Source organism: Gopherus flavomarginatus, chromosome 7 (genome assembly GCF_025201925.1).
Source record: "Gopherus flavomarginatus isolate rGopFla2 chromosome 7, rGopFla2.mat.asm, whole genome shotgun sequence".
NCBI classification, from domain to species: Eukaryota; Metazoa; Chordata; order Testudines; family Testudinidae; genus Gopherus; species Gopherus flavomarginatus.
Window position 1 is genome coordinate 18,479,291 of NC_066623.1, and position 26,237 is coordinate 18,505,527.

Here is a 26,237-nt window from a genome sequence, read left to right on the forward strand (position 1 = left end):
TCTACCCTTAGGGAATGATGACATTATAATAACCATATACATAATACTTAGCACTTACATTTTGCTTTACTTCTTCAAAGTGCTGTAAAGTAGTAACTATATGTTCCCATGGGGTTACTGCTACAGAGATCAGGAAATCATAGCAACTTACTAAAAAGCCTGCTTCTAAAGCAGACAAAACCTCCAGCCTGCTACAGAAAAAAATGGTACCAAGTAGAAAACTCATGGAAAAAAATCCAAACCAAATGAAGACTGAGGCTTGGGAAAAGGTAAGAGGGGTCAGGGACAAGCCAAAATAAAATTAATCTCAACATGACTTACTACAGGAAAAACAATACCATTTCATGTCACCCTGGCAACATTCACTCACTATTGGCCAATCTCCACTCCTCAGCGTGGCATGGCATAAACAGGCCATCTGAAAATGGTGAGTGTGTGCGCATGTGGGGGTGTTTATTGTTTTGTAAGGGAGTTTGGAAGGGGAGGAGGAACGGAGTGGGGGTCCTGTGTCTGTCTCATCTGTGACCCATTGGTCCCCTGAACCTATAAACTGAGCCACATCCAAAACCTTTCTGTTTACAGCAGAGCAGAGCGGACAGGGAGCTGCAGACAGGAATTTGAGAGAGTTTGACAGAGGGAGGCTTACAATGGTGAGGAGGACCTGCAACACTTGTGCCAGCACTGCTTCTGTCTCCTCCACCTGCGCCTGTAGCCAGACAGAGCAACAAAGCATGGATGCTTTTACCCAGATTCTGGTGTGGGCTTGCAAAGACTGTAATTTGCAATTTCCACTTACTGATATCCAGGCTGGGGGTGGCATCCAATGTGAAAGGTGCCTACTGGTGGAATCTCTCAGGCAGCAGGTTGGAGAGCTACAGGAGGAGGTGGCTAGGCTGAGGAACATCCATATCCATGAGCAATTCTTGGACAGTATCCATGTGGAGACAGCTGATGTAGCTGTCCCAGTTCACAGGACTACCGACACACCAGTGGAAGAGGAGGCTCAGGGTGGACACAGCCAGCTAGTTACTTCTAGCAGCAGGCAGTGCTCCACCCCTACTGCAAACCCTCCTGTCGTGGTAAAAGATAACTGTTATGCTCTTCTTGATACAGGAGAGAAGGAATCACCCCCAACAGTTAAGGAGGTGAAGCCTCGTACCCCTAAGGCTGGGAGGTCTGCTGCCACCACTGATAAGAAACGTAGGGTAGTGGTGGTTGGAGACTCTCTGCTGAGGGGGACGGAGACACCCATCTGTCGCCCTGACCGTTCATCCCGGGAGGTATGCTGCCTGCCAGGGGCCCGTATCCGAGATGTTACAGAGGCACTGTCGAGGATTATCATGCCTTCTGACTACTACCCCATGCTACTCATCCATGTGGGCACAAATGATACTGCGAGGTGTGACACTGAGCAGATCAAGAGTGACTACAGGGCTCTGGGAGTACAGGTTAAGGAGTTTGGAGCGCAGGTGGTATTCTCTTCGATTCTTCCTGTTGAAGGTAGGGGCCCGGGCAGAGACAGATGCATCATGGAGGTGAATGCCTGGCTGCGAAGATGGTGTCGCCAGGAGGGCTTTGGCTTCCTCGACCACGGGATGCTATTCGAGGAAGGACTGCTAGGCACAGATGGCGTTCACCTTTCGAAGAGGGGAAAGGCCTTATTTGCGCACAGACTGGCTAACCTAGTAAGGAGGGCTTTAAACTAGGTTCGACGGGGACAGGTGAGCAAACCCCACAGGTAAGTGGGGAACAAGACCTGGGAGATGGGTTGGAAACAAGAGGGAGCGTGGGCTACAATGGCAGTGAGGAAGGAGGGTCAGGGCAAAGCTGGGAGGCAAGATCAAGCCAGTATCTTAGATGCCTATATACAAATGCAAGAAGTATGGGTAATAAGCAGGAAGAACTGGAAGTGCTAATAAATAAATACATACAACTAGACATTGTTGGCATTACTGAAACTTGGTGGGATAATACACACGACTGGAATGTTGGTGTGCATGGGTATAGTTTGCTCGGGAAGGATAGACAGGGGAAAAAGGGAGGAGGTGTTGCCTTATATATTAAAAATGTACACACTTGGACTGAGGTGGAGATGGACATAGGAGACGGAAGGGTGGAGAGTCTCTGGGTTAGGCTAAAAGGGGTAAAAAACACGGGTGATGTCGTGCTGGGAGTCTACTACAGGCCACCTAATCAGGTGCAAGAGGTGGATGAGGCTTTTTTTCAAACAACTAACAAAATCATCCAAAGCCCAAGATTTGGTGGTGATGGGGGACTTCAACTATCCAGATATATGTTGGGAAAATAACACCGCGGGGCACAGACTATCCAATAAGTTCCTGGACTGCATTGCAGACAACTTTTTATTTCAAAAAGTTGAAAAAGCTACTAGGGGGGAAGCTGTTCTAGACTTGATTTTAACAAATAGGGAGGAACTCATTGAGAATTTGAAAGTAGAAGGAAGCTTGGGTGAAAGTGATCATGAAATCATAGAGTTTGCAATTCTAAGGAAGGGTAGAAGGGAGTACAGCAGAATAGAGACAATGGATTTCAGGAAGGCGGATTTTGGTAAGCTCAGAGAGCTAATAGGTAAGGTCCCATGGGAATCAAGACTGAGGGGAAAAACAACTGAGGAGAGTTGGCAGTTTTTCAAAGGGACGCTATTAAGGGCCCAAAAGCAAGCTATTCCGATGTTAGGAAAGATAGAAAATGTGGCAAAAGACCACCTTGGCTTAAACATGAGATCTTGCGTGACCTACAAAATAAAAAGGCGTCATATAAAAAATGGAAACTAGGTCAGATTATAAAGGATGAATATAGGCAAATAACACAGGAATGCAGAGGCAAGATTAGAAAGGCAAAGGCACAAAATGAGCTCAAACTAGCTATGGGAATAAAGGGAAACAAGAAGACTTTTTATCAATACATTAGAAGCAAGAGGAAGACCAAGGACAGGGTAGGCCCACTGCTCAGTAAGGAGGGGGAAACAGTAACGGGAGACTTGGAAATGGCAAAGATGCTTAATGACTTCTTTGTTTCGGTCTTCACTGAGAAGTCTGAAGGAATATCTAATATAGTGAATCCTTACGGGAAGAGGGTAGGTTTAGAAGAGAAAATAAAAAAAAGCAAGTAAAAAATCACTTAGAAAAGTTAGATGCCTGCAAGTCACCAGGGCCTGATAAAATGCATCCTAGAATACTCAAGGAGTTAATAGAAGAGGTATCTGAGCCTCTAGCTATTATCTTTGGGAAATCATGGGAGACGGGGGAGATTCCAGAAGACTGGAAGGGGGCAAATATAGTGCCCATCTATAAAAAAGGGAAATAAAAACAACCCAGGAAACTACAGACCAGTTAGTTTAACTTCTGTGCCAGGGAAGATAATGGAGCAGGTAATTAAAGAAATCATCTGCAAACACTTGGAAGGTGGTAAGGTGATAGGGAATAGCCAGCATGGATTTGTAAAGAACAAATCGTGTCAAACTAATCTGATAGCGTTCTTTGATAGGATAACGAGCCTTGTGGATAAGGGAGAAGCGGTGGATGTGATATACCTAGACTTTAGTAAGGCATTTGATACGGTCTCGCATGATATTCTTATAGATAAACTAGGAAAGTACAATTTAGATGGGGCTACTATAAGGTGGGTGCATAATTGGCTGGATAACCGTACTCAGAGAGTAGTTGTTAATGGCTCCCAATCCTGCTGGAAAGGTATAACAAGTGGGGTTCCGCAGGGGTCTGTTTTGGGACCGGTTCTGTTCAATATCTTCATCAACGACTTAGATGTTGGCATAGAAAGTACGCTTATTAAGTTTGCGGACGATACCAAACTGGGAGGGATTGCAACTGCTTTGGAGGACAGGGTCAAAATTCAAAATGATCTGGACAAATTGGAGAAATGGTCTGAGGTAAACAGGATGAAGTTCAATAAAGATAAATGCAAAGTGCTCCACTTAGGAAGGAACAATCAGTTTCACACATACAGAATGGGAAGAGACTGTCTAGGAAGGAGTATGGCAGAAAGAGATCTAGGGGTCATAGTGGACCACAAGCTTAATATGAGTCAACAGTGTGATACTGTTGCAAAAAAAGCAAACGTGATTCTGGGATGCATTAACAGGTGTGTTGTAAACAAGACACGAGAAGTCATTCTTCCGCTTTACTCTGCACTGGTCAGGCCTCAGCTGGAGTATTGTGTCCAGTTCTGGGCACCGCATTTCAAGAAAGATGTGGAGAAACTGGAGAGGGTCCAGAGAAGAGCAACGAGAATGATTAAAGGTCTTGAGAACATGACCTGTGAAGGAAGGCTGAAGGAATTGGGTTTGTTTAGTTTGGAAAAGAGAAGACTGAGAGGGGACATGATAGCAGTTTTCAGGTATCTAAAAGGGTGTCATCAGGAGGAGGGAGAAAACTTGTTCACCTTAGCCTCCAATGATAGAACAAGAAGCAATGGGCTTAAACTGCAGCAAGGGAGATTTAGGTTGGACATTAGGAAAAAAGTTCCTAACTGTCAGGGTAGTTATACACTGGAATAGATTGCCTAGGGAAGTTGCGGAATCTCCATCTCTGGAGATATTTAAAAGTAGGTTAGATAAATGTCTATTAGGGATGGTCTAGACAATATTTGGTCCTGCCATGAGGGCAGGGGACTGGACTCGATGACCTCTCGAGGTTCCTTCCAGTCCCAGAGTCTATGAATCTATGAATCTATTGTCAACAGCAAGAGTTTCCGAAATCAGTAGTGCATGACGGTACTTTTGTACATACTCTGCTCCAATGACAGCCGCATGTGATGGAAGGCAGTGCTGGGTGAGTCAATGGAGCTAAAAAGCAATATATGTCAAAAAGCTGAAATACGACTTTAGAAGTCCTAGAATTAACTTATGGAACTCATTGATGCAAGATATTTTTGAGCCAAATAGCTTAGCAGGATTCAGAAAATGGATTAGGCCAATATATAACTAAGACTAGTATTTACAGTTATAGTAACCAGAATCAAAATGATACAGGTTATCAATAATCAAATGTGATGCATAAAATGATTACCACCTGGGGTCAGAAGTAGGTTTCCTCCAGTTGTATAGCTCTTGGCCAGAGGCATTATTGGTTTGGGTTTTAACTTTCGCACAAGAAAACTACCGAGGCATATAGTAAAGTGAATGGACCATTGGCTTCTTCACATGGGGCAACACCTCCTTCCTCAAAACTGGGTTTCACTGTTGTATTGGAAGTACCTGGCTTCAGCAATAGGATGTTACTAGAATCTATGGTAGCAGGTCTGTGTCTAAATACATCCAAATGTGGCACATAGTAGGAAATGGAAACACAAGGAAACTTTGCATGCTACAGCTTAGTGCATGCCAGATGAAATTCCAAGCGCTCTAGGGAGGACCATCAGAGAGCATTAAGAGAAATCATTGACAGCCTCTTCTTTCCCCTGTCTGACACGTTGTGTGAATGGTTCACAAGAACTAAAAGAAAACCATATGACATAAAATTTACTATCCAGAGAAAATTCACTTGGGTCAGGGAGGGTTTCATTTTTGACAGTGATAAAATACTGACTGCAGAACCATGAAAAATCCCAGCACCGTATTCCTCCCTTCCTACCCCCAGTCTGACCTTTACAGATCTCAAGCCTCCAGATAATTTAATCGCAGTTAAAGGAAGGTTACGAAAAGAGAACGGTCATAACAGAGTAAACTGGGGCTTGCCACAGTATCTGGGGAAAGCCCATAACTCCAGCAACTGCTGCTGTGTTTCAAAGATTTCCTATTCATTGGAAAAGGTAAGACATTGCCCATTCCAAAAGATGTTTTCATAAGCAATTCTAATGCTGCGAGGACTATGACCAGCACATACTGCATGGAGGGAGTCCATAATGGCTCTCCGGTCTAAAGACAGGGAAAAGACTGGCTTGTCTGTTCTGCACAGCATAAGATGTGATTTAGTTCACTCCAAGGGTCGAATACATTTTAATGTGACACATTAATACGAGACTCATGGCTAAAGCCCATGTACGGTGCTGACATCGGGCCTTATCCAAAGCCCACTGATGTCAATGGGAGTCTATGTAACTTTGTCTCTTCAGCTTCCACTAAAGCCAGAGGCAAAGACTGGGCAACAGACAGGTAGATATAATAAAAGGTTAAATGCTTTTAAAAACAGAATTTAAGTTGATCTTTGGAGCTAGGCCACATGATCACATGAGAACCCCAGGATTCAGTCAAATACAATCAGATAATGACAGTAATCAATAGTGAAGGTAAGTATTATTAATTTTCATAACCATATAAATATCCCACTGATCACATGCCAGTATTCACTTGGCCATAGTCAATCACATGTCAGTATCTGCACCTCAGAGAGCCCGGGGAGGGGAAGGGCGGGGGGAGAGAGAGAAGCATGAGGAAATACTAAGAAAACAGCTCAACAAAGTTAAACCGAATAATGTGGGCTGTTTGTGCGCCACTGTGATCTTGTAATTATATAACGGGGTTGACTGTGTTTTCATTACCCCAACATTTGTAACAAAATAGACGAAGAGTGTGGAGATGGGAATTGCTTACAATCCTCAGCAGCATCAACAAATTACAAATACGACTCTAACCTATGAGTTGGCTAAGGGAGCATTAGGTGTTTGTTCTTCCTAGGAGAGGTCGGCAGTCCTCAAGAACATACCACAATGGCTGATGGCAGCTCAACACAAGAACATAGCACTGTGTCAGTGGATGTGAAGAATTTGTCTGCTGCTTTCAGATCGAGATTCCACTGCCCTGGGAGCGTCCTTTGAATTCTGTCTCTATGAACCTGGGGTCAGAATAGAGACGTAGATTTTTGCTTCCCCTGTAATAGAAAAGGGGTGCTGCGCTTCCAGATCAAACACTAAATTCACCTTGACCTAACCTCTGAATCAAATGTAACTTAACAGCAGTTTCATAAACTTTATATTGATTTTTCCAAGCAAGCAAGCTTCTGCCAAGAACAGTGGGAACTGAACAATGACTCTGTGAGACACTCGGGCTCCCATCTTGCTGACCTACTGGACTTTGGGTCCAAATACTTCTGGGCCACATATTGGCACTAAGTTCATATGCGAATGTACAAGAATGTATGTGGAGCTCATGAGAATGGTAATCTCGCAAACTATTTTTGGTTTGCAAAACCAGTTCAAATAAATTCACAAAACTTCCTTTGTCTCTGTAAATTAAATCTCTGTTGGGTTATTTAAAAAAACCCAAACAAAAACAAAAACAAAACAAAAAACTTCTTCTAGCAAACAGGAAATGGGGCTATGTACCTCTAAAAAAAAAAAAACTAAACTGACATAAGTGAGTCCCTGGGGCTAGTAGAATTCCTCTCCTTTTTTCAGTTCTCATTTTTTCTCTTCATTTCTCCCATTGGACTTCTCTCTCTGCTCCTCTTTTCACAGCCTCTCCCAAATGGAAGGCAAAGCCAGGAAGGTGTGAGTCCAGCTTTCAGACCTACAACATCCGAGCTGGTGTGACACTAAGCAAAATGAGTTTATATTATATGAATAAATAAATAATCCTAGTGGCAGTAAAATTCTAATTCCAGGAAAATGGAATGTAGTGAACAAGCTGTCTGTTGCAGAAAAGTACAGTCTGTGTTTGCTCTCTTCATAGCTTATTAGGCCTCTCGATTAGTTGTAGTTGCTTAGAAAGCACTCAGGGTGGACTGTCACCTTTGGGCACTGAGAGGTTGGGAAACAGGAGCTGAATGAGTGCAGCTGAGGCATAAGCAGACAAATCTGCCATATGGAAAAGCACACGGATCTTTCTTCTGCAGATCTAGATGAAATAAAGACACTAGCTCCACGCCTTTGTGCTGCGACCCTGCCTTTCCCACATTAAGTCCACGGCTTTTCTGAGGCATTGAGACACAGAAGAAAGCAATAACTAGAGTAATACCCCTTAATATTGCTTTGAAGCAAAAGCTGTCTCCCAGGCTCTACATCCAAATGGGTCGGGAGGCTATAGAGTCTGACATTCAAATTTTGGAGAAATGATTCTAGTGGGCTTCCTAATTAACAGCGTATCGGATTGGAAATGCTACTTTAAAACACAACAACAATACATATAGGAAATAAAATGTTTTCTTGCTCTGGGAAAATAACAACCAAAACGTGCCTACCAGCAAGTAGGAGCAATTCAAAATAGAAACCATTCATTTCTCAGCAAGGATTAATTAGCTGTCTGGGGTTATTAAATGTTTTCATTGGCCTGATCTGCGATGAAACCGGGAGCCATAAAAAGTGAGCCAGAGGTAATCACAGCAACAAATAATATTTAAAACAAAAAAAACAACCCTGCTTCCAATGCAAATTCTGATAGTGTGAACAAATTACAGACTGGTCTGGTCTGATTAACAGCACATCAGATGGACTGCTCAGTTGGAGTTTTTAGGCCTACAGTTTAGATTCGGTGTTCTTCTTTTAAATCTCCAATGACAAGCTGAGGTAAATGTGGTCTCGCTCCATGTTTAAACAGAAAGCTGCTTCAGTCTAACTCAGGGGTTCTCAAACTGGGGGTCGGGACCTCTCAGGGGGTCACAAGGTAATTACATGGGGGGTCGTGAGCTGTCAACTTCCACCCCAAACGCCACTTTGCCTCCAGCATTTATAATGGCATTAAATATATTTTAAAAAGTGTGTTTAATTTATTAGGGGTGTTGTACTCAGAGGCTTGCTATATGAAAGGAGTTGCCAGTGAAAAAGTTTGAGACCCACTGGTCTAACTGGTAACTGGCCCCATGGGGAGCAGAAGATACAAGGAGCTTCTCCCCTTCCTCTTCTCACACTCTGGTTCAATAACCAGTGACAGTTTGATGAGGTTGCAGAACCCCTGTTCCATGCTTATGCTGCCTGCAGGGCTAGCCTTCACATAAAATGACCAGGCACAGTGAAGTAAGGACAGGGCCCGTGGCCTTCTGACCCTACTGCTTCAGCCAGCAGACATGGCCAGGAACAGGGGAGAAGTCTTGTACCCATGTACAAAACAGCTGAGCTGCAGCTTCAGAGAGCACTCCACAGGAGTCCTGGGAAGAATCCTGACTGAATTAGCTGAGAGGCCCCCTCAGCACCTAAATTCCCCCTGCAGGGCTGTGCCTAGAAGACACAATCTAGCTCTTAGTCAGCACATTAGAGATCAGAGATTGATATCCCCTGACAATACTGCATCCCCCATGAGAAAGGCCAAATTGACCAAACACAGAGATGGACCAGGTGAAATTTGCTACTAAGGGCTACAACTTCCAAACACCAGCCAGCGTTACAGCCCTCACAGCATCACTCCCGCCTTGTCTTATGGAGGCTCTCCCATAGCACTCTCTGATGCAAGGCTCCTGGCCTTCAGGGTGTCAGCTCCAGAAAACCACGTAAGACAACAGCTTGGTACAGCACTCAGAAAGGCGAGTGGTGTTCCAGTGATTATGAAGAAAACTGGTTGATGGATTTTGTACGTGCATGTCCCTTGTAGTAAAATGGAAAACGTAGCCTTAGGTGTTTACATTTGATTTGGGAGGCCGGTTTTAATCTTCTTCTTATATTGGGAGGGAAAACTCAATTACAGAATGTACTTACATTCCAACAACCCAAGTCAAACACTAAGGGAAAAAAAAAGAAAAGAAAAAAAAGAAATGCTTTAACTCCTTCACCGCCAGGCAGGAATACAGGCATGTGCCAGATATGTTCAGCAGCACAAGAGGTGCAGAGTTTGGACACATGAGGCAGGGGCAGGGTAGGGCTTGGTACTCCAGAATGACCAGAGGGGAGAGGATTCTTTCCACTCCGACCTACAGCTCTCTCCAGTAGAGTTGTGTTATTCAGCCTGCATGTAAGCTGCAGGATTTACCCCTTAATGACCCATGTGACACCATGTCCTATCATCTGACACTAGGCTGAATTCATTAAAGGCATATCAGAGAGGTCTCTGTGTTTGCCTTCACATTTAAAGGAAGTAACAGCATTTCCTATTTATCTTCATTTGTTCATTCAGAATGAGTAACTCTCCTGAGAATCTGCAGGTTTCTAGATTTACAGCAGCCACCATGAATACTAGATGGTGAAAAAGGATTTCTGTGAGGTATTAGGGCAAGTGCGGGGCTATATTCTGGGCTGGTGCGGCTCTGCACTATTCAGCTCATTACTGCAGCAGACTCTTAGGGAACCTCTGCGATGAGAGAGTGCTGGGCTGCTCTGAACCCAGAACCCACAGGACGGGGGAAGAAGAGGAAGCTTGCATTCTGCATTTCACCCTGAAGTCACTGCCAGAGCCCCGGTCAAAGTTCTACAGCCTGCTCCAGCTCCATGGCCCTTACTCAGTCTTGCAGTTCCAGAGCTCTATTGGGCTGTTCTTGTCATGCATGCAAAAGCAGCCAACCTGGCATTGCAAGCATTCCTGGCTCTAGCATCATCAATGTTATTGTAACAACAAACGCACCTTTATCAAGATATGGCCCACCACCAACTCGGCTACTGTCCTTATTGTGTTGTACCTCCTTCCTTGACCCTTAGGCATTTCAATTAACTCACCCGTAGCATTGTAATCATGGAGGGGTCTCGGAGGCGGCCATCTTCATCTTTAAGATTATAGCCCTCTGGTCTTTTATCTCGTTCACTAACTTTCCATAGCTTCACAGTTTTATCTGGAAGAGCAAAAGAGAGAAGAAGGTACAGTTATGCCTGAGAAAATGGACATCCTAAAAGGAATGCTTGATGGAAATGCCCATGTCACAAAAATTGGTTTGAATGTAAAAAAATGTTCCTGTTTCCTGTCTTATCTGAATAAGATCTAGGGACATGGAAAGAATCAGCTCTAAAGAAAGAAACACTGTTTATCATCAACACTTTTTTCCAGGAATACTTGGCCTTCCTATTGCTGCAAGGCAACTGCTGACATATTTATTACAAACTTAAGAAGACTGATTCAAACAAGCATTAGTAGACAAATTATTTGAGAAGCGACTTTCCAGGTCTCAGATGCAGAGATTATGACCATAGGTCACATGATTCAGTATACAGAGTTTAGGATTTATCTAGTACATGCCACAGTGTGTCACTAGAAACTCTAACATGGACATTAGCTACAAGAGGAGAGAGCTTTTTACATTGTTCTGAGAAGGCAGAAGTCTAATTTAGAACTCCCCACCTACAGACCAAATCCACACAAAGTCTTTCTTCTCCCATTGCTGCATATCTGTATACCTACCACTAAAGTTAATCAAGAGAACACCGCATTATATGATTTTTCCTCCTACAATTTGCCCAGTTATCCAGGGGAAACGGACTACTTGCTAGTATGATTTCCAAATTAACTTGGCCCAAATGCTTAATCAAATCACTGAAAACATGTTAAATGCTGATAATACACCACATCACCATATTGTGTCTCTACTGCCTATCTTATTACTGCAAACTGCCATGATACATGGCAATTCCCAGATTTTAAGGTCAGAAGGGACAATTACAATCATCTACTCTGACCTCTTGCACAACATTTCATTCAATTCCTCCATCAAGCACAATTGTCCTCTTACAAATAAAGAGAGAATAATATTCATGAGTGCTCTATCCATCATGTCTTTGAATATTTCCAGCAGCCAGTGGAATCATTAACCATAAGTAGTGCTTGTGCAGCTATACACCAGTGTTTAGAGAACAGTGGTCATTTGTGCATGCACTTTAAAAAATTACCCCGCACACAACAGATCTCATGAAATTTGACTTCTGTTTTTGTCCATGGGTGAAGACTAGTTCAGGCAAAGAAATCTAGGATGTAATACGGTGAAATATATAGTGATTTAAAGTTCACACTGTGAACATAGTAAAAAGAACACCCCCAGAATGAAGTAAAATCATGTCTGTAATTCACTCAAAAGTCAGCTTCAACTCCCCTTTCCACTACCTTGAACAGAAACTGGCATTTTATTATTAACTGCACAATTTTTTTCAAGCTGACAAAGCACCAATTTGAATTCCCATACTGCCATCTTTCCTTGGATTTTTCCAACTACTGACATCCCATTTATCCTGTGCCATGAAGGTTTTTAGGTGGAAGAGCCCCAGGAACATGTGGTCTTTATTTTGAATAATGGTGTTTTCTTTTCCTTTGCCTGGCAGAGATTCTATCAGCAGTTTATCATCACTTCCACCAGCTTTAAAACACAATCTTATCATTCATCTTAATTTTCTCCTTTACACAGCAATTCCATTAGACTGCCATTAATTTTGTTTTTATTAACCCATTTAACTTCAGGGGGTTTCCCCTCTAAAATATTAGTTTAACAACAAAAACAAAAAGATACAGAATAACATGGGAGTTATTTTTTAAAGAATCATTTTGATATCTTGCAAGCCTCTGAAACACCATCCCAAATGGAAAGATAATATCCCTGTTAATCAAAAAACTATTTAAAAACTCAATTAACAGAACATTATGCTCTATAATTAATCTTCATTGCATTTCAATGACCCCCCCTCCAAATGAGTTTAATAAGTCTTTGCATTTTATTACAATGATCAATAAAGTAAATTCCATAATACAAAGTAAGTTGGCTATGGGAGATAATTAGACCCCTCCTTTTCCCCTGAAGTAATTAAGTCACATCCATCTTAAGGTCCCATTTATCCCAAGTAATATCACTGGATCCTCCTGATATTTATCTGAGCATAACAGAAAGCTGCTCTGCTAAACACAGCTGCAAATTGGAAAAAAAAAATCAGCTGTAATTTTTCTTAAAAAAGGATTCCAGGATCCAGAAACATAATGAGCGCAATAAATAGTCAGTCAGAGGGAAGAAAACTCCCTGTTTAGTGGCAAACGAACAAGTGCGAACTGACTGCAGAACCCTGTGTGAGGGAAATACACATTCTAGCTGGGCTCATGTTATCTGTGTTTAAACTCATGTTTTATAACAGAATCATTCTTTAATTTTTTAAAATAGGATTTTGCCAGAAAGAAGAAATAACAACAAAGACAACATTTTCTGACCATTGTCTGTGTTGTGACAAGTCACAGATACCAATTCCCTGTGCTTGTGCCCCCTCATGGTCAAACTCTCAAGGTGAGCAAACCAAGTGAAACAGTGACCAGAGACAGAAAAAATGACTTCAAGGCTTTTTAAGCTCTTCTGCCCTGTAGGCTGAAGAACTTTCTCACCAAGGTTGGGCTTCAAATGCTCATCTTAGTTATACCAGTTAAAATCCAGAGTCACATCACTGGTCAGACATTAGCGTACGTGAGACCAGAGTGCAGCCTATTGAATGTATCAAATTCCTAACCTGAATATTCCTGGCCCTCCTAATTCTTGCTTCTCCTCTTCCTTTTACTTTAAGTGTGTGGATTATAGAGACACCACGGGCCTAATCTTGAGAGGCGCTGAGACCCACCAACTCCAGATGAAATCGGGGGATATGGTACAAGTACTGATCCCAATAACTGTTTTGAATAACTCCACTTCTCTGTTGTTCTCTCCAGGATCCCAGAAGAATGGTATTTCAATAGGACTTCCTCTCTGTGTAAGTACTACTCAGCATGAGTAAAGGCTGCAAAAATCAGTCTTTTTTTTTTTAAACTACTACAAAAAATGTGAAGATGGTTTTCCTGAGGGCAAGGTTTCCCTAATACTGAAGTTATGGATGAAAGAGTCTGTTCCAAAGGTAATGGGAGTTACATGACTGAATGGAAGGCAGAAAGGAGTTCAAATAGGATAGGCCCTGGACCAAAACCACAGGTACAAAGGGAAGGCTGAGGTGCGCTAGGGCAGACCCCATTAAATGTTAGCACAGTGTTTGATCATTTACAAAAATTGACAAGAGTATAACTAAGATTAAAACTAGGAGGTGAATGTTGGTTACTTACCTCAGCCTTCTCTGTTCATCTCCCCACATGTATTTCTCTCTCCTGGGAGAGATTCTTTGGGATGAGGGCCTGCTCCTGTGAGGTTTATTTTTTTCACGCTGACAAGGCACCATGAAATCATGGATGAAAGACAAAGCATTATATATTATTATTGTCACATACCATTGGTGGAGAGAAGGAAGTAGGCTGCATTTTGCTGCGGGAGCCATCGTATTTTATTGATCTTCTCCTCTATCTCTAAACTCTTCAGGTAATCGAACTCGGGTTCATGGCTCTGGAATGTGCTGTAAACATTGTATTCTCCCCTACGATGGGACTGATTTTTACTCTGCAGGAGTGAGAGAAAAAAATGGCAAAAGGAATTTTGAGAGAGAGAGAGAGAGAGAGAGCGAGCGCGCACAAGTGCGCACAAATTTTCTATTGATTCTTTTGTTCTCTGCGGATTGTTAAGAGATGGGAAATGTCTGATTATGGTGACACATTACAGTTTAGACATCAAAGCCGACACACGAGATCTTTCCGGCACGATGTATTCTCCTCTTGTGTCAGTTTCTCTGCATGCTGATGATATGAGCAGGAAGTGGTGCCTTTGTTTTGCTTTGTTTCTGGAATGAATGAAATTCTCCCTATCATTTCTCTCCAAGGCAAATTGGCGAGGAGAGATAGATAATGGCTCAGATACAGGGCCAAGTCCTGTTTGACTCACTCACACAAGCAACCCCATAGATGCCAATGGAGCTCTGTACTGGCATAAGGTGAGCAGGATTTGCCCCAAAGACCTATAAATATCCAGCAGAAACAAAATAACCAAGGAAAGGAAATAATCTGTGCAAGAATGAATGTTGCATAAAATGGCAAAGGGCTCAGTCGAGCAAGGTGCTGGGCAAGCCTGGCAGGTGCTGGGTACCTTCAAGCCCCATGACATCCGTGAGGTGCCCAGGTGCTCAGCACCTTGGAGCCTCAGTGAAGCTGAGGTAGTTAAATGCTCCCAGACACTCTCAGATACTACAGTCATGAGCACTATATAAGAACCTTAATAGAATAGAAATGCACACACTTTATTGTATGGATTGACTTTCTGTGTTCAAATGATGTACCCAGGTCCTTTAACATCCCTCCAGAAATGGTGCATCTCTGTAAAGCAGGAATTCAATGGAATTTACCCTGCAGCACATAAGGAAGTTTAAAGTTCAAGAAATAGAGTAGAATACTAAAAAAAAAAGAGAACAGGAAATAAAATAGTGTTGGGAATGATGAGAATGGTATGTGCATATATAATCTAAACTAAACAGCCCCTCCCACGGTATACTGTATACACAGAAACAGTTTTGAGAGTAAGACTTTAAAATGAACTTTATAGTCTAAAGACATTTTAAAGCCTATCATGGCCAGGCCTCCAAGACCCCACTCCACCTTAACAGAACACATTGACAAAAGGGGGTTTTGCTACCATCCAGATCAGACTGTGAAGTATGCACAAGATGTGCCAGACCAATTAGCATCAGACAGCTTTGGAAACGGAGGGAAAAAATATTCCAGATTGTAAGGGCCTGAGACAGTTTTCATTTGCCAAACCCATTCTGTGCTTCTTGGACCCACAACATGTGCAGACATCTTTAATTGTGTGCTCAATGCCATGTGCAAATATGGGTCCTTCAGAAATGAACCACAAATGATACATAGCTACCAAGAAGCTCTTAAGGAAGGTTTTTCTGAGGTAAGGTTTATGTCCAGGATCACCTTGATGATTCTTATCCATCTATGCCACAGTAGAATTTTTTTTTTTTTTTAATTTGAAAGGTTCTGTTCTCTGAGAATTTTTGATGCTCCTGGAAGTGATAGACTCGCACCAGCAAGGCTCACAGCCCACTACAGTACAGCCAGATACTGTGCAAGCTTCCCCCCACAGCTCTTGGCACATACCCCAAATCTTGTTCTGTAGCGAAGGGACTCTTGTGAGCAGTGATGGCCAATTGAGCCAAACTCACTGCTCGCGTGGGCTGCCCCCCGGCACTATTCTGTGGGCTATTCTGCACTGCCACTAGCTTGCCCTGCCTGCACCACCTATTGTGAGAAGTGAGAAGCCCAAGCAGGAGCAAATAGTGCTTCAAGAGCATTCATTTCTGGCAGTTATTCCAGTGAGAATATTGCCAGACAGACAGAGGATCGCACCACAAAAAGCAACTGATCCTCTTCCCTGCCCAACCTGACATTGCTCCCTTCTCTGAGCCACACAGGTTCAACCCAGCAGAACTGACAGAGGACTCTCAGGTAGAAGGCGGTGTCACAAAGTTCATGTTTGGCCCACAAAGACATTTTTGCCCCCTTTGACTCTTCTTTGCTCCCTCCACATCTCGCACTGAAGGGGCGTACAAGGCCCTACGCATGTTATTGGTGGCGTGAGCAGCGAACAACAAGGGAAATGGCAATTATGGCTTAAAATTGTAGGGGCTCTTACACCAACTGTTAGGCTGTGCTGTGATCTCACTGACACCAGGGTAAATCAGGTGCAATTCCATTGACATCTGGGGTGTTTTATCAGTGTAAAAAAGAGTGAAACTGAGATCAGAAGGTTTCAGAGCAGCAGCCGTGTTAGTCTGTATCCGCAAAAAGAACAGGAGTACTTGTGGCACCTTAGAGACTAACAAATTTATTTGAGCATAAGCTTTTCATGAGCTACAGCTCACTTCTTCAGATGCACAGAATGGAACACAGAGACAGGAGATATTTATACATACAGAGAACATGAAAAGATGGAAGTATGCATACCAACAGGAAGAGTCTAATCAATTGAGATGAGCTATCGTCAGCAGGGGGAAAAAAAAAAAAACAACACACTTTTGAAGTGATAATTAAAATGACCCATAGAAGGTGTGAGGAGAACTTAACATAGGGAAATAGATTTAATTAGTGTAATGACCCAGCCATTCCCAGTCTCTGTTAAGGCCTGAGTTAATTGTGTCCAATTTGCATATTAATTCGAGTTCAGCAGTCTCTCTTTGGAGCCTGTTTTTGAAGTTTTTTGGTTGCAAAACTGCCACCTTCAAGTCTGTCACTGAGTGGTTAGAGAGGTTGAAGTGTTCTCCCACTGGTTTCTGAATGTTATGATTCCTGATGTCAGATTTGAGTCCATTTATTCTTTTGCGAAGAGACTGTCCGGTTTGGCCAATGTACATGGCAGAGGGGCATTGCTGGCACATGATGGCATATATCACGTTGGTAGATGTGCAGGTGAACGAACCCCTGATGGCGTGGCTGACGTGATTAGGTCCTATGATGGTGTCACTTGAATCGATATGTGGACAGAGCTGGCATCGGGTTTTGTTGCAAGGATAGGTTCCTGGGTTAGTGTTTATGTTGTATGGTGTGCGGCTGCTGGTGAGTATTTGTTTCAGGTTGGGAGGCTGTCTATAAGCGAGGACTGGCCTGTCTCCCAGGATCTGTGAGAGTGAGGAGGCCAGTCCTCGCTTATAGACAACGTGACATATGCCATCATGTGCCAGCAATGCCCCTCTTCAAAAACAGACTCCAAAGAGAGACTGCTGAACTCGAATTAATATGCAAATTGGACACAATTAACTCAGGCCTTAACAGAGACTGGGAATGGCTGGGTCATTACACTAATTGAATCTATTTCCCTATGTTAAGTTCTCCTCACACCTTCTACGGGTTATCTTAATTATCACTTCAAAAGTGTGTTGTTGTTTTTTTCCCCCTGCTGACGATAGCTCATCTCAATTGATTAGACTCTTCCTGTTGGTATGCATACTTCCATCTTTTTATGTTCTCTGTATGTATAAATATCTCCTGTCTCTGTGTTCCATTCTGTGCATCTGAAGAAGTGAGCTGTAGCTCATGAAAAGCTCATGCTGAAATAAATTTGTTAGTCTCTAAGGTGCCACAAGTACTCCTGTTCTTTTTGAGATCAGAAGGCAGCTAGTTAGGTTTACAGAATTCTAACATGCTAATGCAAATTGATACAAATCAAAGCAAGGCTGTGAACATGAGAAGGTTCAATGAATGTGCCAAATTTGGATGAAAGGAGCAAAGTTCAAAGAGCATTATTAGGTTTGGCAAAGGACACAATTAGGACCACTGGAGTTTCTAATGCAGAAGCTTGATCCAATTTGCATTAGGTTCCCAACAAGTGCAATGAAAGTAAAACGATGCAGAAAATGCAACATTTTAAAAGGTGCTTTCTGAGAGGAATACGGTCCTATTTTGGTTAATGGCCTATTTGCAGTCTGTAGTTTGCCAGAAGAGAACTGGGGGGGGGGGGGGGAGAAAGAGTGACACATGAGGATTAGGAAGCAGCAGGAAGTTTCTTTTAAAAGGATAAAATAGGCATTTTGCATTCAGTAGCACTTACCTCCTGCTCACGCTGAAATATTACAACCCGACCCCCCTTGTCCCCTGTCGCTAGTAATTCTCCTGTGTGGTTGAATTCTACTGTAGAGATAATGTCAGCTGAAAAAAAGAAGACAAAGGCAATTTAAGTAACTGCAGACTGCCTTTTCATGGGCATCTATAAGACACCATTCTCTGTGCAATTAAGGAAAAAATGTACTGTCAGTGCTTTGTCTCCCCAGAGAAGTTTCCAGAGTTCTTATATTTCTTCTTGTAATAAATATGCTCCTGGAATTTTGTAACACAGTTTACTAGGAACGAACATGAGCTAAAACCTGATATAAACACATGGAGTTCTGGGACACTAAGAATTGGATTCATGTCTGGAAGCAAATTTTGTGGCTGTTTTATATCTCTATAGCGGTGTTATCCCAAACCAATACCATACCCAAAACTCTGGGAGACATTTAGGTCTAGATTTATATCCAGATTTTGTAATCACCACCCATTTCTACTATCTGTGCTCAATAAAAAAGCCCCCCAAAAGCCCTTAAGATCCTGTTCAGGTTTAAGTGAATGTGTCATCATTCAGATCCATATTTTCCTTTCTATGTTCCCTCCACGTCCCTCTGACTCTAGGGGAGCTCTGGTAGTTTCCATCTCTGCAGAGTCGGAGGATGGGGCAGATGGGGGACCTTGCTCATCACCATTGCATTCTCCCCTGCTCAAAGCCACAGGGCAAAATAGCCTTAGATGTGAGCCGTTTGCCCTGCCCACTGCAGAACTCCCATATTGTACTTCAGATTAAATAAAGGAAACACTCCATCCACACTATTGCCATCTAGTCTCCCCAACGTGGTGCAGTCCGACACAATCAACAAAAGAACAGTTGTGTGAACACGGACATGCGGTCAAAATTACAGTGAGGTGAATTGTCCTAATGTATGAGAAACATGGAACAGACAGGAACCAGTAACTTATACAGGGGGTCACAATCTGGGAAAGCCATGCTTTAAAGGCTTTACTCAGTGGTGTTTACCCCTGAGGCAAAGCAGGCAGGAGAACCACCAATGATTGGATTTATTAGGACTATTTTTAGAAGAATGTCAGAGATTAACTCTACTGTGGTTATTCCCCTACTGGTCTTCATGGATTGTCTTCGAGTGAAGCATTCAGCAAAGGCAAAACAGTGCAAGGGGGAGAAGGAATATGGCCTCAAACCCAGCAGCTGGCTAAAGGACATCTTTTAAAATGAAAGGCACTTCGTTTTAGCTTTTGGTATCCAGATCCCTTGTGTACAAGTCAGTTTTATTGAACTTTAATTTCTCTTTTCATACCTTATTTATGTAACCTCTCTCTCCTCTCTCTCTCTGTATGTGCGTGTGTCTACCTAAATAAAACACTTCTCATAAACATGTGCACCCCTTATATGTATGTATGTGCACATACATTGGGTACAAACACTCACACGTCATATGAATGCTTAAAGAAAAACAGGTGCTTAGGTGTTGCCCTGAATAGGGATGCTTTTCTGACCCCTCTAGATGCGCTGTAGGTACCACAAGAGCTTCTCTCACTGATTGTTTTTTAGCATATACTTTACCGGATCAAAATCTGCATTTTATTGTAATGCACCGAGAGTCTGAGACAGGTGAAAAACATCTAAATAAATGTCAGCATTGAATTGGACCCAAACATATAAGATACAATCAAAACATATATTAGGAAGGTACTAATATACATGGATCTCTCTTTTGCGCACACACACACACACCTCTGTGAACTTCAGAAACCACTGTGAATGCTGATTATTGTCTATGTCTTCTACACAGTGTGAATCAAGATGCCATCCAGCAAAAAAAAAAAAAAAAAAAAAAAATCCTCAAGAGTTCTGGCAAACCCGGAAAGGTAGCTTTCTAAATGGTATCTCAGACAGGCAAGTTTTCTCCTTCCAGGTTCTAATTGTCCTGAACTGCTCCATCATCTTAAATATTGCACTTCGTGATCTCAAGTTACAGATGTTAGTTGCATCAGTCATCTTCCTCTTCTTGTCCCCAGACTGATGCCACTGCACCCACATAAACTGCCTCTGTTCTTTGCCAGTCTCCGGACCAAACTGCTTCCGATTTATGGCCTGACACACCACAATGGCTTCAATGTATGTCAGGTGAGATCTGGCCCATTTTAAAAAGTTCAGTGATCCAGTTTGTTTGGTTATTTTCCCCTTATTCTTCTACTAAGATCTGGCTGGTGCCTGGTGACTTAACTCAAGCTGGGAAACCATTTCCAATGATACTATTAGCTGGGTGACAAGGAGATCATTCTTTGTTGCCCTTTGGGGAGGAGAAGTCCACCTCAGTCATACATTAAGTTTCTACCAGACTAAATTGAAACGGTGACTCCTGGATGTTCCCCCACCCCAACCAACATGTTCTTAAAGAAACAACAATATTCAGATTAACTCTGGGGCCTGAAGAATCACCTTAATTCTAGCAACTCCAATGCTTTAATCACAAACCTCTGTCATTAAAAAAAAAAAAAAAAAAAAATCGGTATAACTGAGATCTCCACAATCTGGCTAGAACAAGGAAGGGATTCCAGGAGCTGGTGGAAGAGAACAGCCACAGGTAGGGTGAGTCTTAGGCTCTAGCTTCACTTCAGCGACCCACTACAACCAGCCTCTGTACAAAGGCCAAATCTGGTATCTCACTCATCTATTCCATGCTATGTCCACTCACACATCCTGGTGGACTAACCACCATTTATAGCCCTTACTGCTCAGACTGTATGTTACACTCTCCTGCCCACCTTTCTGATCAGCTCTCCTTTGCTTTTCACTATTAATGTGGGGAAGATTATGGTCCATGAGTAAAAACAGGAAATAAGCCTTCCAGTGTGGAAGACGACTGGGGACACAAGACCTTTCTTGACACTTCCCTAATCAGGGTAAGCAACTTCTACAGCCTTCTTCCAAAACGTATTAATGTACACCTAACTGTCATGCATATTGGTCTCTCTAAAGTCTGCTGATATCCCATCCATATATCTAATATTAGGCCTCCCCCTTGGTCATCTTCAGTCCACAATCATTGCAAAAGCCAGCCTATCAATATATTTAGCTTTAGCAGCACTTGCCCAGTTACAGCAGTCGGATAAGGCTGTTGCAGGTGGCTTGTGAGGAATAACTCTGCTCTTTGAGGTACACTTGACATTGACATAAGTTCAAAAGGGCATATCTTATTGGACAAGCTTTACAGGGTTGGCTGTCCAAGCTGGACACCACTGGTTTGAAATGAGAGTTTCCCTTCTAGGTGATCTGTTTATCAAGGCTACTAAACCCTATCTGCCCCAGCAAGTCTTATTTTAAGGTGGTATTTATTCACCTTGATGTCCTCATCATAGGGCCTACCTGGCACTTTATGAAGGTAGCTCTGCCACCAGCTACCCCACCATGCCCTGCTGAGAGATGCCATGACTACTTATCTGATATTCACAGCTGTCCTATGGTTTCCTATCCATCACCCAGAAATGTGCCTGATGGGAGTTGGTTGCCCCTTCTCAGTGTTGGGGACACACGGCCATCTACAATTTATTCATCATGTCCACTGTTTTATGTCTTCATAGGGATCCGTTCGCTCACTTTAGGATCCAATCATTCCCTGATAATGTGCGAGGAGCCCAACATGTCTGTTGAGCCGTGACAATCCAGATGGCAGCAGGCAGGTGAGTAATGAACTCCATGCTGCTTCTATTAATAATATTCACACATCTTCCCCATATTGCCCTGCCTCTCCAGCATTAAGCATAATTGCAGTGACATGTGAATGCTTTCTAAAGTTTGTCTTAATTCATTTATAACATTTGGTTGCTGTGAATAGATTTAGGGATAATATTTCATTGCACACAGAACCAGCACTGCAGAAAAGAAACCCAAGAGGATTATGGTAGACAACACCCCATCCATCCAAACACACAAAAATCTACCGAGTGGCAGGGGTGGTGGCCTGCCCCGCACTCAGTTGGAAAGCAGTAAGGTGAAGCATTTCTATTCCATTATATGGAGCCCTTCCGATTCAGCCTGGGTTTGTGAGTAGTAAAATCTGCCATTAAGATTTTAACCATTTGGTACCAACTTTCACAAAAGGGATGAACCTCAATACAGAGGGGCCAAATTCTACTCTGATTTACACCAGTGGAAAGCCAAAATAACTCGATTGGACGTGGCTGGACTATGTGGTCCGATCAACATTTACTACACATTTCATGCTTTTTTTAGTAAGGGAGACATCTGTGAATGAATCCTGATTTGCTTCAAACATGTATTATTCATACCTTAAATAAACGAGCTACAGGCCAATTATTATCCCCATTTTACAGCTATGGAACCAAGACAGATATTTGGTCCTTAACTACGTACCACAATTAGAGGTATGATTTTTTTTTTTTAACCAAAATAGTTATACCAATATAACACCTAGGGCATGGCTACACTTGCAGTTGTAGAGCACTGGGAGTTAAACAGCCTTAGGAGACCGCAGCAGGGAAAACGCTGCCGAGTGTTTACATTCTCGGCTGGAAGAGCACTGGCGTGGCCACATTAGCAGCTCTTGCAACGCCACAAAGAGCAGTGCATTGTGATAGCTATCCCAGCATGCAAGTGGCTGCAACGTGCTTTTCAAATGCAGGGCGTGGGGTCGAGTGTGGCAGGGAGTGTGCTGTGTATGTGTGGAGGGAGAGAAAGCGGTCATTTGGGGGGCTGAGAGTGTGTCAGCATGCTGTCTTGTAAATTCAGACAGCAGCAGACCTCCCATCCCCCGCCTCTCTCTCTCTCTCACTCACTCAAAGCAAGCAGCATTCCTCAGTAATGGTTCTTTTGTCCCGGAGCAGATAAGCAGCCAGCTGTCAGAAACAGAGCTTTGAAAGGGCATATCCGCATTTCTACAGTGAGTTCACAACAATGACAAGAGTGGCCGCTTGACTTAACAGGATTATGGGATGTTTCCAGAGGCTAATCACAGCGCAGTAATGCAACACCTCATTCACACTGGCGCCGCGGTGCTCCAACGGGCGCGCAGCAAACGTTACTCCACTCACCGAGTTGGAGTGCCCGCAGCGCTGTAGCTGTGGAGTCAGAGCGCTCTACGTGCCTTGCCAGTGTGGACGGGGACTGAGCTAGGGTGCCCGGGGCGGCTTTATTGCGCTGTAACACTCAAGTGTAGCCAAGCCCTTAGTGTGGATGCAATTATACTGATATGAAGTGCCTTATACTGGTATAGCTTATTCCCATTGCCCAAGAGAATAAGCTATATGGCATCTTTATCCCAGTATAACTGTCCATACTATAGGGATTGTACCACTTCAGCTATACCAGAATAAAATGATACAACTTGTGTGTGTAGACAAACCCCAAGTGACTTGCTCCCAGTGACATAGGAAGCCTGTGGAAAAAAATCAGGATTTGACCTTTACTCCCCAGTTGAGTCCTGTAGCCTAACTGCAAGACCCTCCTCCTTTCTACACTTGTACAGTTTCTGCATGGTCCCTAAAACACAGGTTTGTAATCTATTACTGTATTTAACGTTGATGTTACAATGGGACTGGTGGCCCAGGGAACGGATAATAAAGTACACAGCCTTTGACTTTAGATCACCAGCTCATATTCAACCCAGATTGGAAGTGACCCAAATCCTTCTGTATGGTGCCCTAACACTTCCCTACACCATATGTAGCTCCCCTTTCCAGCACAGCACCTTAACTATACAATAAATACACAACAAAATTACTTACACACGAGCAGCATGACCTCCCCTGAACCTCCTCTTGAGTGATTCTCTCATCATTACTTGGTTTTGATGGATAGAAACAGGCGAGTCAAGGTAAAAAAAAAAAAAAATATTCCTTGCCTAGACCTGTCAAAGATTTATAGGGAACCTGGGAGTGGTGAGATAGATGCACTAGTGCCAGGAATGTCCAGGTTACTTGAACACATTATGCACTGTGGTGCTGATTTAGAGAGAATAATCTTTTTTCTGGCCTTGGGTTTACATTCTTGTATAGTGACTTGTATGGATATTTGCAGTTATCAGGACGTGTAACAATGTACAGGAAAGTCCCTGTCACTCAAGTCTGCCCCTTGGCACTGATAGGGGATCTGAAAGAGCTGTGGGAGTAGACTCAGAGGGCAGGAATGCATAAGAATAAATGGTGATGGATTAATAAAATAATCAGTGTTATAAAAGGCTGAATCTTTTCCTCTTTTCTACCTTCTTTTGGTTGGCCTTATGTAGGCTTTTCAGTCAGATGAGGGCAAGGACCCTGCACTATGCCCTGCTCCATAATCTCCTTGCAGTCCCTCACCCTCATGCATGCAGGGCTGGAGACTTTAATGATGCAGGGTAGGGGTTGAGCTGTAGAATATTCTACTTTATCCACAGACTTCAGGCATGGACGAGGCACTGTGTACATACATGGCTCACTCTTTCCTGTGTATTTCCAGCATTGGCTCAAGCTGCTTGAGAAGCTACCTCCACAGTAGAGATACATTGAAAGTTTTTGTCATTCAAAGAAATCTGCTATCAGATAAATAACATTGAGCAGAACGCAGCTCTCTCTGATCCATCAAGTAACTCCACTGTTTAGCCTTGCATTTGTTTAATTGATTGGCTAGGACTGGATGGTGCCATAAAAGTTGCTTACATAAGGGAGACAGTGGCTAAGCTATACTAGATGCAGCTGCCTGGAAGTGAAACAAGCAAAAGCCCAAGTTCACAAAACATCCAGCTGATCTGGTTCATTTCCAGAGCAGTTAAGTTATTTACAGAAAAGGTTCTAATTACTGATCAAAAAGACAAATGAAATTAAACTGGGATCCCAACACACAACACAGATGATTACTAGTGATCTGCTAAATGTCTGCAATGAAAGCCCTAGGCCAGGCAAATCTCACCTGGTTTTAGATTTGTTACAAATTCACAACCCAGCCCAGGTTTGCTAAGAGGTCTGAGGACCTTATTATAGAACCAGGGCCCTCTTTTGTGATACCAAAGGGATTGGGGGTCTGGTCCAATATCCACTGATCTCAGTGTTCCATGGATCAGGCCCTTAATCCCCATTTTAATTACAAATCTCAGCTCAAACGGCTACCACACCACTATGCTTTTGTATCAAGAGCTGGTAGGAGTTCGTAATTTCCCCCCTTTTAACAAGAAAATAGGATAAACTCAGTGATTTTGTTCAGTTGCACTTCAAAATTTGGGGTTTATTGAAACCTGCATATTGAAGTAAAATTTGGTTCAGGATGCATGCCAAGCTATGTGGACAGAATATGAGGAAAACGTCTGCACGAGCCCCTGCAAAGTGCAACAGGTATATTTTTCCCTCATCTCCCGTATCTGATCACATCCAGAGCCAGTTCTAGACTTCACAACTGAAACATGAACACACAAACTTTGGGGAAGTTTGTCCTTGGAATCAAACTCGAATCTGTGGCATAGGCCCATCTCTGATTAGAATAGCCTTTTTCTTTTACAGTGATTTCATCTTTGAAACATATTTAAAGTTTACAGTTTAAATAAAATGTCAGTTATGAACATATTTTATTGCCTACCATCCTGCCCAGCGTTTTTACTCTTTTCCGAATTTATGTGCTTCTCATTGACAGTAGCAACTCGAATGCATTAATATATGGGCAGAAAGTCAAGCCTCGCATTTCCCTAGGACTATTCCAGATGAAAAAAAAAAACTGAAAAAAAGTGTAAATTAGATCCATACTCAAAGCAAACTCCATTAGTCAGATCTTTTCTCTGGAAAGAGTCATGCACTTTTTGCCTGGCAAAGTTCTAGCTAAGCACCAGTCTGGAACACAGTAACATACATAACTGTGCCTTAATGATACCGTAAGTGATAGAAACGTATGCACAGTAATAAAGATAAGAAGATGTCCGAAACCAGGTCTCTATGGCAATAACTAACACATACAGCGGATGTTCCTCAATACTTTCTAATTTTT

General features: G+C 42.8%; 1 protein-coding gene across 3 annotated transcripts in view; it reads right to left on the bottom strand.

Moving 5' to 3' along the window:
• Positions 1 to 26,237, bottom strand: part of PPP2R2B (protein phosphatase 2 regulatory subunit Bbeta) — a 254,358-nt gene that overhangs the window by 56,310 nt on the left and 171,811 nt on the right. For all 3 annotated transcript variants that reach the window (XM_050962745.1, XM_050962746.1, XM_050962747.1), the window contains 3 exons: positions 18,252 to 18,349; positions 14,045 to 14,210; positions 10,555 to 10,667 (listed from right to left, as the gene is read on the bottom strand). In XM_050962745.1, coding sequence (XP_050818702.1) covers positions 10,555 to 10,667; positions 14,045 to 14,210; positions 18,252 to 18,349 — 377 coding nt within the window. The remainder of the gene's footprint in view (positions 1 to 10,554; positions 10,668 to 14,044; positions 14,211 to 18,251; positions 18,350 to 26,237) is intronic.